The following is a 10,411-nucleotide window of genomic DNA, read 5'->3' on the forward strand; positions in this document are numbered from 1 at the left end:
GGGCGGATCCGGGGCTCTGCCGAGCTGAGGCGGCGGCGCCTGCCCGCGCGCCCCTTAGGGCCGCCCCCGCACGCCGCTCGCCGACGCCTGGCCCTCACGATGATGAAGAAGAAGAAGTTTAAGTTTAAGGTGGACTTCGAGCTCGAGGAGCTCTCCTCGGTGCCCTTCGTCAATGGGGTTCTCTTCTGCCTGGCCCTCACGATGATGAAGAAGAAGAAGTTTAAGTTTAAGGTGGACTTCGAGCTCGAGGAGCTCTCCTCGGTGCCCTTCGTCAATGGGGTTCTCTTCTGTAAGATGCGGCTGCTGGACGGCGGCAGCTTCACCGCGGAGTCCTCCAGGTAACGCGCCCTCCCGCCGCGCGCGCCTCTGGAGCCGCCTGCCGGCGCCTGCTCTCCAGGGCTGCTCATGGGCAGCGTCACTTGCTTTGGCTCCACCGGGACAGCCAGCCTCGTGTGCTCGCCCTTGTCAAGGGACCCGTCTGGGATCAGTCAGAAATGTATTGATCTGCACAAAGTGCTTCGCAAATGGGTTTATCCCAGCTGGCCTGGGCTTCTGCGCTTCTGGCTCCAGATGGTTCCTGGTAGCTGCTCTTCCCTCCCAAATCCTCCAGAAATCGGAGCGAATAGCTAGAGGGGGTTGGGGGGGGGGTGCTTTGGGTTTCTCTTAAAACATTTCTATGTTTGTGAAATGCAAAGTAGAATTTGAGCTGTTGTAAAAACAAAAACATAACGCAAAGCGCTCCAGTTCCAGGAGTGCCTGTTCTGAACAGAAGCCTGTGCTTAAGCGTAACTCCCTCTTCCTCTGGGTTACGCGGGGGCTTGGACGCCCAGTCCGAGACTAGGATAGGCCTGGTCAGGCTTGACTTGAGTCAAGTGTTCCTGGCACTCAAGGTAGCAGTCTGTGACCCGCAGTAGCTTTGATTCCAGTTACGCGCTAACACTCTGCGTTACTGTCTAGAAGTGGCTACCAGTGAGTCTTGGTGTAAAGGACTTAGAACTAGAAAAGGAGTCGGGGGTTCCGGTCTCCTTTTGAAGGAGTCCCTGGGCACTTCCATGGAGACTCATTAGCAGGTGATAGGATGAAGCCAGGTGTGGCAGTGTTCTGTGAGTAATTGCAGAGCTATTCACCGGTTTTAGATTTACCCTAAATTCAGCGTTTTCAGTTGCAGAAAATAGAAAAAGAACTAAAAATGTACTTTTGAGTTCCTGAAATCAAGGAAGAGTTCATAGTTAATGTTTATTTTGTCTGTATACACTGGTCATAGCGTGTATTTTTACCCTAAAACTATTCTACTTTCCTTTTATCTGTCATTCTATTAATGATATAAGAAAATAACCACAATGGGTTGTGAAAACAGGTCCAGAAAATTGTCCACTGTGGCAATACCCGAGCCTGTGGAAGCCAGAAAATGTCCAAGTTGGCTAAACCAAAGGATGTATGCAGTACAATTGATTCTCAAAATTAAAAAGTAGTCCTCTGAGGATAGTTCTTAAATTAAACTGTGATGAAAAAAAAATCTGGGGATATTTAGCTAATTAATTATACTGTAGTCCTTTTTTAAAATTGCCAGTGAGTGTGTGCACTGCCAGAGACACAAAGAGAGAGTAAGTGAGAAAGCATCTCTCCATGGAGGATGGTCATACCACAATCCCCTTTCCTCCCCTTCTCCCTTCTTTCAGGATTTTGGGCACACATACACCCACCCAACGTATTTCCAAGGCCACCAAGTCCAGGAGTCAAACTGCAAGTCAGCCATGTGGGATCTACTCACCTTAATCCTCATGCCACCTGCTGGCCCCTGCAGTCGTTCGCAACACACCTATAAGAAAACATTCTAAGTAGAATTATGAAAAAAAAAAATGCACCAGCTTTTAAGATGTTGAAAAACTTAAGGCAGTTGATGAATACCTTATGGGATAAGTGACCTCTGGCCCTGAGGCCTACACTGTTTTGCTACAATGTCCCACCCCCACTTTAGGCAGTTAGACCAGTGCTCCTGGGCCATTGATGACACCTGGTGGTCAGGGCGCTTGTCTACTCCCTTTCTCCCTCCAAATATCAACTTGGCTCACTTCTTTAGTCGATTTTTGTTGTTATAGGCAGTCGTTTATTCCGTCATTGTGTCAGCTGGTCCTCTTAAATATGTTATACTTCATTCCCAAAGCAAGCCAATGAGGCAGGGACCTACATTTTTTGATAAATAAAGTGAGGCTCAGAAAGCATCACTAACTTCCCAAGGTCCCCACAACTAGTGAGTGCAATGATTCTGGTACGGATCTAACTTCAAACAGGGTGATTCCAGGTAAAGGAAAAAAATGTATGCTATTCTGAAAAGTTTCTGAATAGGGAGCTTCCCAGTAGTTTTAATGATGAAGAGGTATAATTCGATTTGTACTCTTCAAGATTTAGGAATCAATAAGTCACGTCTCCTGAGTTAAATTTACTCTCTTCCAGCTAAAATATGACTTTATTCACAGTAAACAAGGTTAAGAATAGCGCTCTAAATAGCCAAAGAAACAAAAGACCCATCGAGTTTGAGGGGAATTATTTATAATAAGAAGCCTGTGCTTTTAAAATAGATTTAGGGGTATAATTGACGCAAATGTAAGAGCAAGAGTTTGGAATGAGGCAGGGCTCAGCCTAGATCCCAGTTGTACTGTGGTAAACCAGATGGGTTACTTCCCCTATCAAAGCTCCTGCCTGTAAAACAGAAATGGTCATGCACACATGGGGTTTCCGTGAGGGTTTCATCAAATGAGCACCTAAAAACACTGAACAGTCCTTTAGCACCCAGATGGTATTTTTTAAAATAATTATTTTATTTAACTTTATTTATTAGTGTTATTTTCCAGTTTGATCAGAGAGAGACAGAGAAAGAAAGAGAGGAAGCAAGAAAGCAAGCCACCAGGTCTAGGACTTGAACCTCAGTCACCATGTGGGAGTCCAGCACCTTTATTCACCATGCCACCTGCTGCCCTCTTCCCCCCCACCCCCTTTTGGCATTTTAAACAGGAGATGAAAGGGCCAACTCAGTAGTGCAGCAGTGACACACTGCTCAAGCAATGTTGGGTGCATATGGAAGATCACAAGTTTGCTGCCCTGGTTGACTGGTACACACCAGGAGTGTGGCCACAATCCTGGCAGGCTGGGACAGCTGGGGGAGAGAAGGGGTTGTGGCAGTAGACCCTGTTGAAGGTACTTGTCTTTCTTGCTCTCTGTCTCTCACGCTCATGAAAAAAATAGACAAAGAAAAAGAAAAGGAAGAGGAGACAAAGAACTCGTTTAAGAAGAGTCATTGGCTTTAGATCTTATCGTCTAATTAATTTCTTTGTCCTGCAACCAGAGAAAAGTTTGAGAAAGATACCTTATTTAATTGAGGAGAAAAAGAAAAAGACCTGAAATACATAAAGGAAGTGAATTTTTCAAGATGACATAACTTAATTAGTGGATGCCAGTCTAGACAATGTGCATCTCTGATTAAATGCTACATTTTAATTTTTTTTTGAGAGGTTTTTGCTATAGAGCGTGTGTGCTCGCCAAAAAGAGAGAGAGACAGAGAGCGAGAAATCACCCCCCAGGGGGGATGACCATGCCACAATCCCTTCTCCTCCATTCTCTCGGGATCTTGGGCACACACGCACATGCGCCTGGCGTGAGTTTAAGCTACCAGGTCCAAGACTGAAACCCTGGTTGGCTACATGAGAGTCCAGCAATGTAGCCATTACGCCATCTGCCGGTCTCTAGATTTTAATTTTTTTAAAAATCACTTTATGTACCCCATGTAAGTCAGATATAGTTAACACTGTAACATTTCTCCAATAAGAGTATGAAATGGAGTACACAGAAAACGGTTAACATAGCCATCCTAAGACTCCCATCCATAGAAAGGCCTGTTATGGGCCAGCTTGTGGCATGGTGGTTAAGGCAGCTGGATCCCACATGGCCCGCTGCTCAATTCAAGAACTGGACCCAGTGGCCTGAAAAACAGAGATGCATGTGCACCTGTGCCCAAAATCTCAAAAGGAGGGAAAAGTGGAGAAAAGACTGGTGTGACCATCCTCCATGGAGGTGCTTTCTTACTTTCTCTCTCTCTCACTGTCTCAGGTAGGTACCTGTGCCCTCTGGCAAATACATTTTTTTAAGGTATTTATTTGTAATAAATGTTATTAGAATGATCAGCATAAGTAGTCAGCTTTTATAGACCATGGTTAATAAAACATACAGGAAAATACATTGTATAATTATATTCATCTAATTGACTGAAGCCAAATTTTTGCCTTATAATATATTTTTGAAGGTCTTTCAGAAGCCCAGAATGTTAGGCTGTTAAACTTTTTTTCAGAGCTCTTCCTTTATGAAAGCATTTAAATCACCCTGGAGGTTAGTGAAGACTGTCAGAACAGGTTTAATTTTGGCCTGCTTAAATAAAGGAATACTAGCAAGGAATTTTTCTTGTGTTTTTTAGGCTTTCCCAACTTTGCCTTACTTTGTTTATCATTTTTTGTTCTGATATCCAAACACTTTTCTAGGTTTCACATGGGCTTATGGAAAAAACAAATAGGAATTCAGGGAGTGTCCGGGAAGCTAAAGAGCACATCTGTGTATTATATCTTGTACTTTGTAAACAAGCTGAAAGGATTTCTTTTTTTTTTTTTTTGGCCAGAGTATATCTTTAATTTTTAAGATTTTAATTTTCTGCACATTGTGTCCTTTTTAGTAACATTTTCCTTATTGCAAAAGTAATGTAGATTCATGAAAACCTTAGGAAAAAATTTTTAACTAAAGGAAAGAACATAAATCCTCACAAATAAACCATCCAGAATTATTCATTATTATTAATATTTTGGTGCATAACTTAGGAGCCTTTATTGGTACACACATACCTTCTCCTACACAATTATCACACATCTTTTTTTAAACCAGTGAGATCACACTGTATTTCATGTCTTTTTCACTTAGTATATCTTTCCATATCATTAAATATTTATTTGCAAAATTATTTTTAATAAATGCATGCCATTTTGTTGTATGGATTTCCACAATTTATTTAACCAAGCCCTTTTTGAATAGTCTTTCTTGTTTATTAATGCTTTGGTAAATAAACTGCAATGAGCACCTTTATAGCCAAATTTCATACATGTACATCATTATTTGTTAAGCATTAACACTTAGAAATGGAATTACTGATCCACAGGTCATGCAGGGTTTTTTTTGTTTTGTTTTGTTTGTAATATATGTGTGTGTGTGTGTGTGTGTGTGTGTGTGTGTGTGTATATATATATAATATAATTTTTTTTTGCCAATGAGCTCGTACAAGGGAGACAGGGAAAGCACCCCAATGGGACATGGTCACCACAACCCCTTCCTAGGCCATAATTTCTTTTTCTCCATTTCTCCATCATGTTGGATTTGGGGCACATGTACACACATGCCTAGTGTTTTTTAAAGCCACTGGGACCGGGACCCCAACCACAAGATAGGCTGTGTGGAATCCTATTTCCTATCCACCAGGCCATGGAACCAGCCCCAGGGCAAGCAGATTTTTAAGGATGGATGGACTGATTGATGTTCTAATGGTTGTACCATAAGCTTATTTTTAATTTATATGAGACAAGTTTATAGCAACTGTTATGCGGAAATTTTGGCTTTAAGAGGCAATTTCTGTTTATATGAGGGGTCTTCAAAATTTTTAGAGAATGTGTATTATGAAAAATCGACATGAATTTAGAAAGTTTGGCCCCAAAATAAACTCATACTTTAATTCTATTTTTCCATGAACTTTTTGAAGTCCCCTTACAGTTATTAAACTAGATTTTCTGTACATCGTTGATTCCCTTTTAACACTGGTGTTCTTTGAAAAAACACATAGTAATGTATTCTTTCATACTGTTTTGTCTTTAGATTTAAGATATGATTATGAAGGATTATAAAGATCCCTCACACATCTCAAATCTTGAACTTACATATTCATTGTAAGGATGTTTCCCTTCAAAGTAGCCATCCTCTAGTCTTTTTTTTGAGAGATTTTTGCTATAAGGCTCATGTGCTTGCCAGAGAGACAGAGACAGAGAGACAGAAAGTGAGAAATCACCACCCAGGGGAGATGGCCACATGACAATACCTTGTCCTCAGTTCTCCTTTTGGGATTTTTGGGCATGCACGCACACACGCCCAGTGTGAGTTCTACACTGCCAGGTCTGGCACTCGCACTGCAGTCGACTACGTACGAGTCCAGCAGCATAACCATTATGCCATCTGCTAGTACCCCATCTCTAGTCATTTCTATTTTGAAATTTCCTCCATAGTTTATTTCTTCACTTTTAGTTATGGCAAATTTTTATTCTTTGGGTGTTAATTTGTATTTTGGAAGCAGCCACATTTTTCTTGATTCTCTTTAGTAGATAATAGTGCACTGTTTGGGAAAAAGTAAGGCATGAATTACAGAAATTAGTAATGGTTGACTATCCCTAATCCAAAAACTCAAAATCTGAAATACTTCAAAAGCTGAAACTTTTTGAGCTCCAGTATAATGCCGTTAAGTGGAAAATTTCACACTTGACGTCAGTGTCAGGTTACAGTCAAAACACTACCCAAAAAATTGTATAAAAGTACATTGAGGCGGGACCAGCAGTTAGCGTAACGGCTATGTCACTGGACTCCCACGTAGCTGACCGCAGTTCGAGTCCTGGATCCGGTGGCTTAAACTCACGCCAGGCGCGTGTGCGTGCATGCCTAAGATCCCAAGAGGAGAATGGAGGAGAAGGGATTGTGGTGTGGCCATCCCCCTTGGGGGGTGATTTCTCACTTTCTCTGTCTGTCTCTGTCTGTCTGGCGAGTGCACGTGCCCTATAGCAATAAAAAAAAAAAGTACATTGAGGCTATGTGTATGAGTTGTCTATAAAATATAAAGGAATTTTATGTTTAAATGTGGGTCTCATCCCTAAGATATCTCTTCATATGAAAATATTCCAAAATCTGAAAACCTTCTGGTTCCAAGCATTTGAAATAAAGGATACTCAATTGATATTAAAGAATTTAATAGGGGCCAACAGATAGTATAGTGGTTAAGGCACTGGTCTACCATGTGGTCCACTGCAATTCGAGTCCTGGACCCAGTAGCTTGAAACTCATGCCAGGCACATGTGCGTGCATGCCCAAAACCCAAAGAGGAAAAGGGATTGTGGTGTAGCCATCCCCCAGAGGGTGATTTTTTTGTTTTCTGTCTCTCTGTCTATCCAGCAAGCACAAATACTCTAAAAATCTCTTAAAAGAAAAAAATTATTGTTCTTTATACTCTGACCAGTCATGAGGTCATCAATTGACATTATTATGATAGCATAATAATACTAGCTAACATTGATTTGAGCACTTTTGCAATACACCATAAATTTTTAAGTCTACTTAGTCTTAAAATAATCCTGTGAGGAAGATACTGTTATTCATCATTACAATTGCTATAATCATTACCTTTATTATTAATATTATCACTCTCATGTCGTACCTGAGAAAACAGAACAGGAAGAAGTGATAAAAGTTACTAAGTTCCTTGTAGCTTACATTTTGCATTATAAGGGCAGCCCCTATCTCTCCACTGTTGTATTCCCAGTGTCTAGTATGGAGCCAGACACACTATTTTATAATAAATATTTGCAGAATAAAAAAAAAAATTTACTAAGTTAATAAGTAGCAGAGCTAAGAGGCATTCTAGTTCCAGGGACCTTTCTTAACCTTGTATGTTTTGTCATTTTTATGTTTTAGAAAAATAGATAAACATTGGATTGTCAGAAAAGTCATGACATATTTTTGCATGGGAAAAAAATCGAAAAAAAAATTTTCCTTAAGGCAATTATATATGAAAGATAAACCTAGTACTCATACATGTACTTTTTTTCTAAAATACGACTTTCTGATATTAAGTCAGAAAAACTTCAAGGAATGGAAAAAGAAGCTGACCAAAGACAAACCAAACTAAAGTAAAAAAGGTGAACTTTAGTGGCAGCAGTATGCATGCCGTTCATACACTCTTCTCCAGGAGGTAAGATATAGTTTCTCAGAAAATGGGTTGTGGGAACCAGCAGTTGATGTAATGGCTGTGTCACTGGACTCCCACGTAGTCGACCGCGGTTCGCGTCCCGGACCCAGTGGCTTAAACTCACGCCGGGCGCATGTGCATGCGTGCCCAAGATCCCGAGAGGAGAAGGGATTGCGGCATGACTGTCCCCCCTGGGGGGTGATTTCTCGCTTTCTGTCTCTATGTCTCTCTCTGTCTGGCGAGTGCACATGCCCTAGAGCGAAAACCTCTCCCCCCAAAAAAAAGAAAATGGGTTGTAAAGTTGATTCAGGCATGTAAGTTTACAGGTATGTGGAAAGGCAGAGAAGACAAGGCAAACAAGAGAGCTGGTGTCAACCTAAGAGAAATGCTGAGGCAGAGTATGTAAAGCAAAATATTTTATTTAGGCCCAAGTAAGGACGATCACCTGGGTGTCAAAATATCCCAGTTACACTGATTAATGAGCACCAAGATCTTACAGATTTTAGGATGGCTGTAAAGGGAAAAATCAAGTATGGGAGGGGAATATCAAGGAGGCTGGAGAGCAGTAGTTGACCTAAACTCTACAGAAAGAGGAGCTGGATGACTCCATGATCACCTGGAGTCACGTTGCTTAATCTTAAGCAATTGCGGAGACAGTGTGTTTTATTTTCTTACAGTGCTGACCTTACGTAGACCAGACTCTCATGTTTTCAGGAAATACTGGTCTATTTGGGGATCTATCAACCTCCCTAAAGTTTCAGTTTGATGATGTGACATTTAACGTAAGTGATTCCATTTTGGTCTGGTTTATTGAGGCCTAGTGCAGAAGCTTACTCCCAAACAGTGGCCTCTAATAATTTTTATTTAACACTGGTGAAAAGGGAATTTAAGGAAGCAATCATAGGATCTAAATTTCATAAGGATAGAAACCAAGGTGGGAAGGTAAATCAGGAAACTTTAGAATATTGGAGGATGAAGGTCTCAGTGATACCAAAGGAAGGTATAAATGGAAGGAATGATGCTGTGACGATTTGGGGTAGAGAACAGTGTTGTGTGTAAAGAGTAAAATATTAAAGCGTGCAATTACTTCAGTAGAGCAGGCTAGAGAGCTGGCAAGGTCCAGGGTGTGGATATCGCAGAACTGGCATGAAGATTGGTATAGGGCAAAGAGTACTCTAGGCCTACGGTATTAGGTTATTTGCATGGTGTTAAAATAGCCAGTTTGAGTGTAGGTTTGGGGATGAAGAGAGAGTGAGATTGCAGAACAGGTACTTCTCTGTAATACCGACTGAGAGACTTTGCCAGATACTGCATGCCTCAGTCTTTTAGGCTTTAAGTTTCAAAGCAAGAGAATTACTGCCTACAAGTGGCATTGGGGAGTTAGGAAAGGCCTGCCTGCCTCCTGCACCTGTGAAAATTGGGGGTGGAGAATAAACATCACCTGCCCTATAGGGATTACAATAGAGTAGTGACTTCATAAAAGAGCCAGGTTTTGTTTAGGCAATGCGTGGAGTATTGTGAATAGAGATTTGGACTTCATGAGTTCATTTAACCCTTGAACACAGATTTCAGGTGGTTTGGTAGAATGAGTTGGGAAAGGGAACAGCAACAAGAGAATGAAACAGGATAAAAAAAAAATACAATAATAGGATGCAGCAGATTGGGGATTTAGAGAGAATAATGACCAGGATTTTCCTCTTAGTCTTTTCCTGTGGCATACAGGGATAGAAATTATAAATCTAATTGACTGGCCTTAAGATTTACAGTCTGGGCCCAGGCATGATGGCATATGCTGCTAAGAAGCTATGCTCTGCAGGCTGGGACCACATGGGCGATATGGTGCTCAGAGACTTTTCTGAGTACTCCAGGTACATGCATGCCCATGATCAGGGGCTGGCTGAATCTAGGGATAGATCAAAGCAAATTCCTATGTGTACTATCTTTTCTCTTTCTCTCTGCCTCTCTCTGTGTGTCTCTCTGACTCATGGAAAGAAAGAAATAGAGCCAGGTCGTGGTACAGTGGTAAAAGGCAATTCTCTGCAAGGCTGATCCACATGGGAAAGTTCCAGGTTCATGTCTGGAAACTGTCCTGAGTATGCCAGATATGCATGTACTCATGCCTGCTAAAAGCCGGCAATAGATCAGAGCATCGAGACCCTGTTGGGGGTGCTGTCATTCTTGTCTTTCTTGCTCATGGAAGAAGTAAATAAAATAAACTTTAAAAAAAAAAACAAAACTTAAAACAGGAACCAGCAGTTGGCATAATGGCTATGTCGCTGGACTGTCATGTAGTGGACTACAGTTTGAATCACAGACCTGGTTGCTTAAATTCACGCTGGGCACATGTGCGTGCATGCCCAAGATCCTGAGAGGAGAGTG

At 41.4% G+C, this 10,411-nt stretch overlaps 1 protein-coding gene across 1 annotated transcript in view; it reads left to right on the forward strand.

Moving 5' to 3' along the window:
- The first annotated feature begins 201 nt into the window (after positions 1-201).
- The window catches only part of EEIG2 (EEIG family member 2), an 84,937-nt gene continuing 74,727 nt past the window's right edge, over positions 202-10,411 (forward strand). Inside the window, exon 1 of the mRNA XM_006149499.3 lies at positions 202-338. Within this exon, the coding sequence (XP_006149561.1) occupies positions 202-338 (137 nt within the window). The remainder of the gene's footprint in view (positions 339-10,411) is intronic.

Source organism: Tupaia chinensis, unplaced genomic scaffold, assembly GCF_000334495.1.
Source record: "Tupaia chinensis unplaced genomic scaffold, TupChi_1.0 Scaffold000270_1, whole genome shotgun sequence".
Lineage (NCBI taxonomy): Eukaryota > Metazoa > Chordata > Mammalia > Scandentia > Tupaiidae > Tupaia > Tupaia belangeri.